The following is a 14,515-nucleotide window of genomic DNA, read 5'->3' as shown; positions in this document are numbered from 1 at the left end:
CTTCACCGGACTCCTTGCACAGTCAGCGGCTTTAAAAACCTGCTTCAGGACTTTGAGCTGGTTTCCAGGGAGACATCACACGCGAGAGCCTTGGGGTGGTGGCGGCCTTGGGACTCCTCGGGGCAAATCCCACCTCTGGCGCGTGATGTCCGCGCTGGAGGAGCGCCTGAGGGACACCCCGGGAGGCCCCTTCCCCCTTTCGCGGGCTCTGGGCTCGCCTCCGCGGCCACGTGGGAAGCACAGCGACGCTGGGGAGTCAAGATGGCGTCACTCTGGCCTTTCCGGAAGCCCACAGGGGCAAGAGGAAGGCCCCAAAACAGGGGGCGGGCGGGCCTCAGCAATGCCGTGCACCGCGGGGCGGGGTCTTGGTTATGTTTTTTCTTTTATGGGGGTGAGAGATTCGTTCACGGGGCCACCCTGCGTCAGGAGGGCATCGACAGGGCCTCCCCCCTCGCCCTCAAGATAAAATGGCGGCCGGGGCCCAACGCCGACGCACTTCCGGCCGGAGAGCGGAAGAGAGAGCCGGCGCGTCAGGAGCGGGGACCCTTCCCAAGATGGCCGCGGCGCCGGCGGTGCCCGCCCAAGATGGCGCCAGCGCCCGGCCCCTCCCCCTCACTTCCTTTTCCTGCCCTGGCGGCGCCGGGAGTGACTCGGCCGCAGTGCACGCCGGGAGCGACGGGGTGGTGGGAGCCGGGCCGGAGCTGCCGCCGCCGCGATGCCGGAGCTGGCCGTGGAGCGGGTGGTGGTGCACCCGCTGGTGCTGCTCAGCGTCGTCGACCACTTCAACCGGTGAGGCCCGCCGGGGGCTGCGCGCGCACCCGCCCCGCTCTCCGCCCGGCTGAGTCACGCAAGGCCCCCCCCCGCGTGGGGGAGGGGAGGGGAAGGGAGGAGGGCCTGGCCTACCCGGCCGGGCCGTCGTGAGGCGGCGTTGGGGGCCGGCCCCGGCTTGCCTCCCCCCCTCCCTTTCAGCCGGGCCTCGTTGTCTTTGCGGGCAGGATCGGCAAGGTGGGCAACCAGAAGCGCGTGGTGGGCGTCCTCCTGGGCTCCTGGCAGAAGAAGATCCTCGACGTCTCCAACAGCTTCGCCGGTGAGGAGGGGACCGACCGACACCCAGGCCCGCTCGGGGAAGCAGGGCTCCGCGGGTGGGTAGGGTGGGGGGTGGAGGCGGCCTTTGCCAGGATCCAGGAAGGAACCTACCTGCCTGCCTGGGCTCCTCCGGTCCTTCTCTGCCGAAGGCTCCCCCACTGGGCCCTATTGTGGGGCCTCACTGTCTGCTCGGCACAACACCCTTGCAGAGCAGGCCCTGTACTACAGAGTAGATACTGACCTTTCCTGAAGATTCCGGAATCCCTGGCTTGAGTCTCCTTCAGTCCAGGTTCGCCGTGAGCAAGCGACAGCAGAGAATAGCCCACAAGAGGTGAGGAACGATCGGCTTTCCAAAGTAGGAAATGGGCCCTGCCAAAAGTAAGTCACGCTCCGGCGGACTTGACTCCGCGGTCGTGGCTCAAGGGGGCTCCAAAGCCCAGTCCCCTTAAGGACTCTCGCTTCTCCCCCCTCCGGCCAAATGCACCAGGAAATGAAGCAAGAATTCTGAAGGAGAACGGCTGGACACCAAAGAGAGTCAGTTAAGATCTTTATTATGCGCGCAGGCGACAGCCAGAGGAACGAACAGGAGGTCCTCCAAAACGGGCTGCGCGCGGAGGGGTGGGGGGCATTGGGTTAAATACTTTTCTTTGCAAGGCTACAGAAAGCAAAAACAGGAAATACATGTCTAGCTGATAAAGAAAAAAAAAACACCATGAACTTTGCAACGAAGCGTCTTATTTTTGGCGACCACAAGCGTCTCTTGTCTCTTGCAGGTGTTAAGCTTTGCTTGTGGTTGAGCTATACGTTTCCTGTACACAGTTTTGAGTTTCCATTTAACAACAGCAGCCAGGCAATTATACTTTGACAATTATTCTTTTGCAGAGTTAGCTTTTTAATGAATTGCCTATCAATCCCCATATATGGTCAAGCGCTTCCTTTATCTAGCAAAGCCTTATGTGGTCACTTGTTTTTCTTACTTGCTGGAAAGCAAACTATGTATTTCTTTGCTGATATATCAGTTACATAGCATTATTGATCAATAGCAAAGCATTGGTTATTATATGTCAAGGTTTTAAGGCAAACACATATAGGTAACTGAAAACAAACACATGTAGGTAACTGAAAACTACTAAAGCAGACCCATTCAAGTAATTAAAACAGCTTGCTTGAGTTGCCTTCCGACACACTTCCGGTGACGTCAGGGTGTGTGTGGCATATGCAAATGAGTTATCCTAATGAGCTCCTGCACCTCTTTTTCTACCAAAGGACCCCTGTGTTCAGGAATTTTGCAAGCCAGTTGAGAATTCCACAGGAGCCTTGGGATGCCTCCCTCCTTCGCACACTGGCATTCTCAGAGGTGGAATAGGGGAAATGTATAAAGCAAATGCAAGACGCTGAGCGGGGTGTGACAGAGCGGGTTAATTAATCATCCTTCACCGGACTCCTTGCACAGTCAGCGGCTTTAAAAACCTGCTTCAGGACTTTGAGCTGGTTTCCAGGGAGACATCACACGCGAGAGCCTTGGGGTGGTGGCGGCCTTGGGACTCCTCGGGGCAAATCCCACCTCTGGCGCGTGATGTCCGCGCTGGAGGAGCGCCTGAGGGACACCCCGGGAGGCCCCTTCCCCCTTTCGCGGGCTCTGGGCTCGCCTCCGCGGCCACGTGGGAAGCACAGCGACGCTGGGGAGTCAAGATGGCGTCACTCTGGCCTTTCCGGAAGCCCACAGGGGCAAGAGGAAGGCCCCAAAACAGGGGGCGGGCGGGCCTCAGCAATGCCGTGCACCGCGGGGCGGGGTCTTGGTTATGTTTTTTCTTTTATGGGGGTGAGAGATTCGTTCACGGGGCCACCCTGCGTCAGGAGGGCATCGACAGGGCCTCCCCCCTCGCCCTCAAGATAAAATGGCGGCCGGGGCCCAACGCCGACGCACTTCCGGCCGGAGAGCGGAAGAGAGAGCCGGCGCGTCAGGAGCGGGGACCCTTCCCAAGATGGCCGCGGCGCCGGCGGTGCCCGCCCAAGATGGCGCCAGCGCCCGGCCCCTCCCCCTCACTTCCTTTTCCTGCCCTGGCGGCGCCGGGAGTGACTCGGCCGCAGTGCACGCCGGGAGCGACGGGGTGGTGGGAGCCGGGCCGGAGCTGCCGCCGCCGCGATGCCGGAGCTGGCCGTGGAGCGGGTGGTGGTGCACCCGCTGGTGCTGCTCAGCGTCGTCGACCACTTCAACCGGTGAGGCCCGCCGGGGGCTGCGCGCGCACCCGCCCCGCTCTCCGCCCGGCTGAGTCACGCAAGGCCCCCCCCCGCGTGGGGGAGGGGAGGGGAAGGGAGGAGGGCCTGGCCTACCCGGCCGGGCCGTCGTGAGGCGGCGTTGGGGGCCGGCCCCGGCTTGCCTCCCCCCCTCCCTTTCAGCCGGGCCTCGTTGTCTTTGCGGGCAGGATCGGCAAGGTGGGCAACCAGAAGCGCGTGGTGGGCGTCCTCCTGGGCTCCTGGCAGAAGAAGATCCTCGACGTCTCCAACAGCTTCGCCGGTGAGGAGGGGACCGACCGACACCCAGGCCCGCTCGGGGAAGCAGGGCTCCGCGGGTGGGTAGGGTGGGGGGTGGAGGCGGCCTTTGCCAGGATCCAGGAAGGAACCTGCCTGCCTGCCTGCCTGCCTGCCTGCCTGCCTGCCTGCCTGGGCTCCTCCGGTCCTTCTCTGCCGAAGGCTCCCCCACTGGGCCCTATTGTGGGGCTTCACTGTCTGCTCGGCACAACACCCTTGCGGAGCAGGCCCTGTACTACAGAGTAGGGTTACCAACCTCTAGGTGGCACCTGGAGATCTCCCGCTATTCCAATGGCTCTCTAGGTAGCCGAGATCAGTTCCCTTGGAGAAAGCAGCTACTTTGGAGGGTGAACCCTTTGGCTGTAGCCTCCTGAAGTCTCTCCCCGACCCAGAGCTGGCAACCCTGATACCGAGGTTGTCTCTGCCGTGTCCCTCTTGGAGCCATGCTGGTGGCCTTCGTTGCAGGGCCACTGCTTGGGTTCTTTGGCTGGAAATCTGTGCCACAAAATCACAATCCGGCTTCTCCTTCTGCCTGCAGTCCCTTTCGATGAGGATGACAAAGACGACTCTGTGTGGTTTCTTGACCACGATTATCTGGAGAACATGTACGGGATGTTCAAGAAAGTGAACGGTAAGAGGCTTGTGGCTTGCAGCGGGAGCAAGCCTGTGCCTGTCTCCATCCAGGTGAAAAAGCCAGAGGCCCGTTGCTTGAATTGAGACGGCAACATTTGGGGCAGCACGAAAGATCTCCTGGGTGCTCAGTAGTAAGCCTCCCACTCTCTGGGGAGCTTCTGGGGTCTGGTCCCTGTCCCAGCTGCTTGGTATGTGACCCTTCCGACATCTCTCTCATCTCTTTTCTAGCCAGGGAAAGAATTGTGGGGTGGTACCACACCGGTCCCAAGCTTCACAAGAATGATATTGCCATCAACGAGCTCATGAAGAGATACTGTTCAAACTCGGTAAGGCCGTTCTTGGCACACGCAGAGTCCACCGGGGCTGAAAAGCTGCCCAGGGGTTAGAGGGGAGGATCCTTTGGGCAATGGCAGGTGTCAGCTTTGACTGCGGCTCCTGGTTGCCCGTGGGCTTAGAGCTTCAGAATCTGGATCTGTCGGCTGGGGGCATCCTGCCCTGGCTGTGTCTGCGGGGGGCTGCTTGGGAGTCCCGTTCCCTCCGCAGGCCAGGCGGCTGCTTTTTCAGGGAAGGACTTTCCCTGTTGCTGTGTTTGGCACCAACAGGCACTCAGGGGGATCTTTCCAAACAGGTACTGGTGATCATTGACGTGAAGCCAAAGGACTTGGGGTTGCCTACAGAAGCCTACATCTCCGTGGAAGAAGTTCATGATGTGAGTAACCGGCAGCATGGCAAGTAAGTTTAGTCCCCCGTCCGTTGGGCAGTGCCTGTGTACGTGCGGAGTGTGTGTGTGCCTTGAGGGCTCTCTCCTCACTTGCCAACACGCCAGGCTTGGGATGAGGCTGGGCCAGTGGCGGCTAAGCAGTCTTGCCCGTTCTTGAGCCACATCTTCTTGGCAGGCAGCGCAGTGACAGCAGCTGCATGACGAGGCACTTGGGCCTGCGAGGAGCGCTGTGCTACAGCAGGGTTCTGGGTTGCAACATGAGCAGCCCCAGGCATGCGCTGGCAAGCAGGCCCTGCATCGTTGAGGTGCAGCAACAGCACCTCTCCCTGTCCCTTGTGGAGGCCTTGCATTGTTGAGGAGCAGCAGCACCTCTCCCTGTCCCTTGTGGAGGCCTTGGGGAACTGCACCAGCATCATGCCACCGATTCTCTTGGCTGAGCCCCAGAGTCGATTAGCCTCTGAGTGGAGAATACTTTTCCAGCCCTGATTCTGTGGCAGGTGGCCGGCAGTGCCTCTCCTTGCGCCCTGGCCACTTGTGGTCCTGCTTCAGTTTGGAGGGCACGGGCTGCAGGTTAAAGAACTGAGCGCAGTTTCCGAGTCTTCACAGTTCTCTCTGGCGTACCCACCGGGACTTCTTCCCACCTAGAAACACCCAGAGAGCAGCGCTGGGTTCCTGCCTTTGGGCTCTGAATGGGTTGTGCTTGCTTTTGCGTCCCAAAGGATGGAACACCGACGTCCAAGACTTTTGAGCATGTGACCAGTGAAATTGGAGCAGAGGAAGCCGAGGAGGTTGGGGTGGAGCATCTCTTACGGTAAAGGCTGGTTTGCCCGTGGGAGGGGCCTCTCATGCCTCTGCATTGCCTACAGACCCCACTTGCAAGGCCTTCTGGGGAGAGGGAGACACAGCCGAGGAGGGGGCAGTGGGGCGGGGCCTGTTTCACTGTCATGTGATACTGAAGTCGGGCCTGGGTGGTGTGAGGGTGTCTCCAGGGACTCCGGTGGCAGCTCTCGGCAGTTCAGAGGCCATCTGAGCTCTTGCTTTCAAGGCTTGGCCCTGGTCTGTCCCCCTGCTTGGGGTCTAGAAGTGTATTCCTCTTGTCCCGTCACCTGTCCTGACTGACATCTCCCGCTCTCTGTGTGTTGAGTGGGCCTGAAGGAAGTCCTTCTTCACCCAAAGAGGGATTAACACATGGAACTCACTGCCACAGGAGGTGGTGGCGGCTACAAGCATGGACAGCTTCAAGAGGGAATTAGATAAGCATATGGAGCAGAGGTCCATCAGTGGCTATTAGCCACAAGGGATAGATAAAAACTCTCGGTCTGGGGCAAGGGATGGTTTGTAATCTTGGTGCTGGGGGGGGGGGGCAAGAGGGGGAGGGCTTCCTTCTGAAGTTCTGGCCCCACTGCCGGACCTCCTGATGGCACCTGGTGTTTTTGGCCACTGTGTGACACAGAGTGTTGGACTGGGTGGGCCACTGGCCTGATCCAACATTGGTTTCTCTTATGTTCTTATATGGAGCAGAGGTCCATCAGTGGCTATTAGCCACAAGGGATAGATAGGAACTCTCAGGTTGGGGCAAGTGATGCTCTGTATTCTTGGTGCTTGTGGGGGGGAAGAGTGGGAGGGCTCCTAGTCTCCTGGCCCCACTGCTGGACCTCCTGATGGCACCTGGTATTTCTGGCCACTGTGTGACAGTGTTGGACTGGGTGAGCCATTGGCCTGATCCAGCAGTGGCTTCTCTTATGTTCTTATGTGTCTACAGTGGGGCCCACCTGACCTGACCACTGCCCTCTGCTCCCGTCAGCTGAGCCCTCCTCTCCCCTCTTTGGCTGTTGCAGGGACATTAAGGACACCACTGTGGGCACTCTGTCGCAGCGCATCACAAACCAGGTCCACGGCTTGAAGGGCCTGAACTCCAAGCTTCTCGATATCAGGAGCTACCTGGAGAAGGTGGCCACGGGCAAGCTCCCCATCAACCACCAGATTATCTACCAGCTCCAGGATGTCTTCAACCTGCTGCCGGACGTCAACCTGCAGGAGTTTGTGAAGGCCTTCTACCTGAAGACCAACGACCAGATGGTGGTGGTGTACCTGGCCTCCCTGATCCGCTCGGTGGTCGCCCTCCACAACCTGATCAACAACAAGATCGCCAACAGGGACGCCGAGAAGAAAGAGGGCCAGGAGAAGGAGGAAAGCAAGAAGGAGCGGAAAGACGAGAAGGAGAAGGGAAAGGCCAAGAAGGAGGAGAAGAAGGAGAAGAAGTAAAATTTTGTATTTATAAATTAAAACCCTGGAAGCCGGTTGGCAGTGCTGTTGTGTGGAGGTTTTTCCTTTCCTTTGCCTGCGAGGGACAACCTGGCAGAGAATTGCAGCTACTCTGGTCTGGTCGTGGGGGAGGGCAGCTGTAAATGAACTGTTTTCACTGCACAGAACCTTTTTGTTATGGCAGCTAAAAGGAGATCAAGTTAAAAGACCAATGGATTAGATTTTTTTGAAAAACAAGTGGTGATTAGAAAAATGGGGGGGGGGTGTCCCTGTGGTCTGCTGCAGCTTAAGGTGGGAACGCATAGCCACCCCCCCATCCCATTCCGTAGTGAGCGAGCTAGGCAGGTTTTGCCCTCCACACAGGAAGGAGTCCATCTTGTCCTCTCTCCGGCAAGGAAGCAGGCAACCTGTAACCCTTGGGAGAAGGCAGCATGGGCTGTGCAGGAATTCTTAGAATCATAGAATGTTAGAGCTGGAAGGCACCTTGCAGGTCATCTAGTCCAACCCCCTGCACTCTGCAGGAGCACAGCCGAAAGAGAGCCCTACAACATGCCTGAAAGAGGGTCGTCCAGCCTCCGCTTGAAAACATCCAGCAAAGGAGCCTCCGCCACCTCCCAAGGCAGTCTGTTCCACAGCTCAACCACTCTTACAGTTAGGAAGTCTCTCCTGATACTTAGCCGGTAACGACTCCCTTGTCATTTCCACCCATTAGATCTAGTCTTGCGATCTGGAGCAAGAGAGAATAGATCTGCTCCATCTTCTACATGACAGCCCTTCAGATACTTGAAGACTGCAATCATGTCCCCTCGAAGCCTTCTCTTTCCTGGGCTAAACATACCCAACTCTTTCAGTCTTTCCTCGTAAGACTTAGATTCCAACCCTCTCAACATCCTGGTTGCCCTCTTCTGGGCACGCTCCAGCTTGTCAACATCCTTCCTAAAATGTGGTGCCCAAAACTGGACACAGTACTCCAGGTGAGGCCCGACCAAAGCAGAATAGAGTGGAACTACCACCTCCCGTGATCTGGACACAGTGCTTCTGTTAATGCATCCCAAGATTGCATTAGCTTTCTTCACAGCCACATCGCACTGCAGGCTCATGTTGAGCTTGTGATCAACCAGAACACCTAGATCCCCTTCACATGTGCTGCTGTCAAGCAAAGTCCCTCCCATTCTATATCTGTGCCTTTGATGTTTTGTACCTAAGTGTAAGACTTTGCACTTATCTCTGTTGAAATTCATTTCGTCTCCGCCCACTGTTCCAGCCTACCTAGATGAATCCTGACTCTGTCTTCTTCAGAATTAGCAATCCCACCCAGCTTCCTGTCTTCTCACACCAGCAGCTGGTGTTGCTCCTTCCAGAGCAGGGGCCGCCCGACACAAGGCCAGGAGAGATCATTGATCCACAGAAGCATTACCCAGAGCCAGTTTGGTGTAGTGGTTAAGTGTGCGGACTCTAATCTGGGAGAACCGGGTTGGATTCCCCACTCCTACACTTGCACCTGGCTGGATGACCTTGGGCAAGCCACAATTCTCTCAGAGCTGTTCTCTCGAGGAAGGTTCTCTCAGAGCTCTCTCAGCCCCACCCACCTCACAGGGTGTCTGTTGTGGGGAGGGGAAGGGAAAGGAGTTTGTCAGCCGCTCTGAGACTCCAAGTGAAGGGCGGGGTATAAATCCAATCTCCTCTTCTTCCCCACTGCTCTGGTTCTCCTTCAGGATTGCCCCTCTGAAGGCCACGTGGAGGACAGCCCCCCTCTGGCTTTTTGAGATCTAGCAGTCTGTTCCAGATCAGACAGGGGGGGGGGGCCTCCTGCAGGAACACTTGCCTAGCAGCAGAGGGCAGCATCAGCTCTTTGGAGCAGGCTGCTTGCAGGAAAGGGGGGGAGGCTGCTGTCCTTGAGCAAATAGGTTGTTTCCAGCCTCATCACCGAGAACAAAAGGAGGTCTGGAAGAGGCCACCTGTACTGAGCCCCTGAGACAAGTGAAGAAGTTATCTGAAAATTCCTGAAATTAAACAGGGTGGGGGACTGTGTAGATCAATGGTCTTGTTGAAGAGCCCTCCTCTGCGAGGTTCAGACTCACTTGCCCAGGGCCATTAAGGCCGGAAGGCTGAACGCCAGTGTGGTGATGGACGGGGGACGCCTTGGCCCGGAGTTTGTTTCTCCCCTCTAGAGAGTCAAGTTCAACCACCTTCTCGGTGCTCTGCCAGGGCTGGGACCAATCCGAGGACCTCACTAAACCATCCCATCGGTAGTAGCGATGGATGGTGTGTACCAAGGGCAGGCACCTAATCGGCACGTGCTTATGGCCTGCACTCACTGGGAAGTCCTCATCCATGGATGATTCCAGTCCCTGACCCCCATCACGGGGCCGTGCACTGGGACTTGGGGAGGCCTGAGCGCGGGAGGACCCATTTGGACTGGGTGACCTTGGGCCAGTTGCTCCACCTGACCTACCTCACAGGATTGTTGTTTTAAAATGCAGGCCGAGTACTGTGCGTTGCGCACCGTGGAGGGAGGATAGAAATGCAGCAAGAGCTGAGCGTTGCCTCCTAAGACCTGCTACGAGCCTCTCTGCCTCCACTGAGGACAGCACCTGAGGAGCCCCCCCCCCCCTGGGGTGGAGGGGAAGAGCCAGGGGAGTTCCGCTTCGCGAAGGCAGAGAAAGTCGGGAAGGGACGGCCCTGCCTTCCCCAGTCACAAGTGGCTTTGGCTCCAGAATGGCTCCCTCCACCCCACCCTGAGCAGGATGGGAGGTGTTTGGTATATGGAAAGGTTGTCCGCCAGCTTCCTTGGGCAGCTGGTGGTGGAAGGGCGGGGAAGCACCAGGGTAATGCGGGCAGGTCATCATCTGGAACCGTGCAGGCTGCTGAGCCAAGTGGGCTGTGCCCCGGCAGGTGGTAGAGTTCCAGGAATTACCATTCCGTGTACGGTATGTGTACTGCCCCTGTCACCCCTCTGGCGGGTGGGAGGGGAGTATCACGAAGAGGGGGTGGTGTATTGGTTTTGGATGAGGCATGCGAGTGGACAGAAATGCTTCCAGGCCCTGCTCAGACCTTAACTTGGCAGCCTCGGGCAAGTGTGTCTTTTGACTGACTTCCCTTCCGTGGCTTTGAAGGCGTGTCCTTGGGCAGGGTGGCAACTGGCAAGCGTTTGCCCTCGGCTGGGAGACCCGTTCCTTCAGCCAAAACGGGGGCAGGCTTGGCCCTCGGGATCAGGAAGATCAGCAGCCCTGAGCTGCGCGTTGATGCTGGGCTAGCTAGCAGCTCTTGCCTTTGGCCCTGGGGGGAGGCCCTTCTCTCCCCCCCCCAAATAGTTTTGCTGGAAACAACCAGGGGTAGCCTGGGAGATGCAAAACCAAGTGGAATAGTGGGGTGGGACTTGGAAGAGCTGGGAGCCAGACCCAAGCCCCTGCCAAACAGCAGGCAGTGGTGTAAACTACGGAGGGGCCTCAGGGCTTGAGCCTCTCCCTGGATTTCCCAGGGGCAGTGCCCTCACCAGGCTGCTAGCCAATACCTCGGCTTCCTCCTGGCTTGGGCTACCTCAGAGCACACGAGTTGTCAGCCAAAAAGAGGTGTTCAAACCCTACGAGGGAAGGCCGAAGGACCTGAGAGTGTTCAGTCTGGAGAAGAGGAGGCTGAGGGTGGACAAGATTGCTCTCATCTTAAGTATTTGAAAGGGTGTCACTTGGAGGAGAGCAGGGAGCTGTTCCTGTCGGGAGGAGAGGAGAGGACTTGCAATCATGGGTCTAAATTACAGGGGGGATGGCATCAAGGCGGAATGGGCTGCCTAGGGAGGTGGTGAGTCCCCCTCCCCCCTCACTGGCAGTCTTCAGGCCTGGTCAGGAATGCTTTAGGCATTGAACGGGGGATTGAACGAGGTGGCCTGTATGGCCCCAACAAACTCTCTTATTTTATTCTGGGTCTCACCATCATTGTCCTCTTCTGGCCGGGCCGAGAGGCTTTCCTTTTCTCCTGCTGCCACCTGATGTGAATTAACTTAAGTCCCCTGGCATCTGAAAGACCCACCAAAGCTTCCAGGTTTGAGTCCAGTGGCACCTTTAAGAATGACAAAATTTAAATCTAGGTATAAGCCTTTCGTGTGCATGCTGATGAAGTTTGCAGAGTTAAACTCTGTTGGTCTTAAAGGTGCCGCTGGCCTCAAACTCTGTTCTCTTGCTTCAGACTGACGGGGCTGCCCCACCTGGATCAAAGTTTCCGGGGTGAGTCAAGGATGACCTCATTGGCTGCAGCTGGGCATGAAGGTCCTCTCTAGCCCCATATCCAGGTCAAAAGGTGGGAGGGGTGTTACAAAGAGGGGTCAGCAGGAGTCAGAGATCCATCTCTGTGGACCTGGTCAGCCAACAAATTTAATACCAGTTTATAAGAAGGGAGACGAAGTGGACCCATCCAGCTACAGGCCAACCAGCAGTTTATCGGTGGCCAGGAAGCATCACACTCTGCCCCTTTGTTACGGACTCACGGGCTGGTTGGAGACAAAATCTTGGGAAGGGAACAGGCCGGCTTTAAGTACAGATGATCATCTTCTGACATCACCGTTCTTAATACACAATCAAGAGTCGGCAGATCCTTGCTGCTTCCTTCACGGATCTGAAGGCAGTTCTGTGCCCGATTGTGACACAAGCTAAAACGAACATCTGTTTACAAGCGCCTGTTGACTCTGGTTGACAGTATGTATTCTAATCCCACTGCACAAGTCCGCGATGGTTAGATGGACCACTTTCCAACATAATGTCCCTGCAGCAGGGAGTGCTTTGGGTGCCTGCTGGCCCCTTTCTGGTTTAATTTATATATCAACAATATGATTTCTGCTGTCTCTGTCCAGGACTTTAATTCTCCATCCATTGCTAACATTACAGTTTCTGACTTTTTCCTGATGATGCCATTCTCCTATCAAGAACAGGTCCTCTCTGATAGAGTCTTTTGTCTCCTACTGTCTGGAAGGACGCCTGATAGTTAACTATCAAAAATCCAAGATTGTTTTGGAGGCGAAATGTCAAGAACACCACAAGTGGGAAATAGTAATGATACTGAGGAGGTCCCTTATTTTAAACACTTCGGGACCAGAGATTAACTGGATCAGTGCAAGCGGCTTGTGTGGAAAGACTGGCCACGGCTGCATCAGATATTGTCTGTCCTTTCTTTTATTCACCTGAGGCTCCGTATATCCCAGCTTGATAAAACAGGAGAGTCCTTGGATGCAGTTCTTAAGTTCCTGTGTTCCATCTGCGGAATTCTGACGTGTGTAGCGGGGTTCACCCTCCAAGCGGAACTGGGACAGCCACCTCTTGAAGCTCAGCCTTGGCTGGAGGGTCTTCCCCCTTACAGTTAAAATTGCACACTCCAAAATGCAACAGGGCTACCTCGGCTCAGTCAGTGAGGATTCTTATGTTTCCCACGGGGATAAACTCATCAAGCAACACATACAGCTCCTCAGTCTTTCCCTGGACTCCCTTTATTCAGTTACTGGAGGGAAAGCCATGAGAACGATTAAGAAATGTCTATTCAAGTATAACAGTACAATCTGTAGAGCACACTATGTCTGTTCTACCCAATTTGCTGGTATTTTTCCACCTGGAGAACTTCCTGATTCCTGCTTATAGTTGACTATTCCTCACTATAGGTGTGCTTTTATGTTGGTGCATCTTAATGAACTAGCACCGAGAGCTTTGCAAAGGAGGTTAAGATCCCGTACTCTGATAGGGTGTGCATCAAGGGTACAGGTAGTGTAGACACCCTGTACCACATGACCCCTGAATGTAATTATTTTTTCTGAGTCTAGAGCTCCAAAATATAGATCCTAGGGAGACATCATCTCTTTATTATTAGACCATAGCAGCAGACCTACCACACTTTCAGCTGTGAAATTTTATGCATCTGTGAGAGATTTCTGCAGCCATTCCAAAAGGGTCTAGCTTTTCCTATATTTTAGTAATCTGCTTAGAACAAAGAAGCAGCAGCATGAGGTAGTTAGGTAACAAAAGGTAGTGCCAGGGGCATGGGACTGAGGCTGAACGAAGGACTAGGGGCCTCCAGCCCCTGATCTCGGAAGATGGAGGAGACACAATACAGCTCTTCAGAAAAGTAACCTGCAACTCTGTTAAGCAGAAATTCTTTCTGATTCTGCCAAGCAGAGAACAAAACATCTGGGAAACTTCTCTGAAGCGTTCTGGTCAAAGACCACCATGACAGCAAAGGCCTCCGAAGCACCGCTATGCTGGCTAAGGACACACCCCCGTTTGACTCTCCTAAGGAAGGCTGCAGGAAAATCTTTGATGAACTCATAGACAGCAGCAGCTTTTTCTCAGATGCCAACATGTGAGAAAAATGGAGCCGTTCCTTATAGGAGATTATGACAGCACACGTGTGGGTTTTTTTTTTACAGAACTGACTTGGATGTGTCTCGTGCAGCTGCATCATAACACGTGTGTGAGATGCTGCAAGGGAGTAGAAAGTTAAACTAAGTGAGGAACAAGGAAACCGTCTGCAGCAGCTGGCACCAGCTGGTTGAAATAGGCCTTCCTTGCCCTGTTTCAGTGGGTGCACCAGACAGGCCGTTCTGATGCCTTTGCAGAATACTGGCATTTCTGTGGCCAAGCCAGGCTCTCCGACACGGACACAAACAGCTCTCTTGGGAAATGGATCTTAACATGACAGCAAAAGAACTCATCCAGAGAGCACCAATTAGAAAAAAATATATATATTCAGGGTTGAAGAAGTCTAGCGATATACGCATAGGCCACATTTGCCCTACTACGAACTTCAGCTAGGTCTATTTATCGCTCATTTGCGTAATAAAGAACTGTTTCAGGCAACTTATATTTGGATTTATGTTTGGATCTTGTCCTTTGGCCCCACCCTCCCCTAGGTTTGCCTGCGCCCCCTCCCCCGGAAATGGCGATGTCAACGCCACAGCTTGCAGGGGGAGGGAAGATGGCACCCCCAGCCACTGGAACACACAGGTGGTTTCGTGTCCAAGAACACCGCGATCTGCCCGGCCGGAAGCAGAGCACACAGGACCAGCCTGTGCCGGCGGGCCAAGCTAAACACACCGTGCTGGTGATGCAGCCCCTCTCCTCCCCTCCCCTGCCCGCAAAGCAGGGCTCGCCTCCCTCCCTTCCTCCCTGGGCCAGCCCCACCCCTTTAGATGCCGCTGAACAGCAGAGAGCCCCTTTTCCCCAGCAGGCCCAGGCCCTCCCTACCCCTGCACACTTTGGGGGCTTCCCTCCTGCCCCCCCCCCAGCCTTAGTCACACCTCCC

The 14,515-nt window shown here is 55.8% G+C and overlaps 1 protein-coding gene across 2 annotated transcripts; it reads left to right on the top strand.

Moving 5' to 3' along the window:
* Positions 1-640: 640 nt before the first annotated feature.
* On the top strand, positions 641-7,276 carry PSMD7 (proteasome 26S subunit, non-ATPase 7). Of its 2 annotated transcripts, none has more exons than XM_015406724.1 (7): positions 641-789; positions 996-1,087; positions 4,157-4,249; positions 4,480-4,577; positions 4,880-4,960; positions 5,692-5,783; positions 6,811-7,276. In XM_015406724.1, exons 1-7 carry the CDS (start codon positions 716-718, stop codon positions 7,235-7,237), a joined length of 957 nt encoding a protein of 318 aa, XP_015262210.1. In that variant the 5' UTR covers positions 641-715; the 3' UTR covers positions 7,238-7,276. The 2 variants fall into 2 exon arrangements, with proteins under 2 accessions (XP_015262210.1, XP_015262209.1); XM_015406723.1 differs by lacking the exons at positions 641-789; positions 996-1,087 and adding exons at positions 3,158-3,306; positions 3,513-3,604.
* Positions 7,277-14,515: the final 7,239 nt, after the last annotated feature.

This window comes from Gekko japonicus, unplaced genomic scaffold, assembly GCF_001447785.1.
Source record: "Gekko japonicus isolate JY-2015 unplaced genomic scaffold, Gekko_japonicus_V1.1 scaffold386, whole genome shotgun sequence".
NCBI classification, from domain to species: Eukaryota; Metazoa; Chordata; class Lepidosauria; order Squamata; family Gekkonidae; genus Gekko; species Gekko japonicus.
This window is presented reverse-complemented; position numbering and strand designations above follow the sequence as displayed.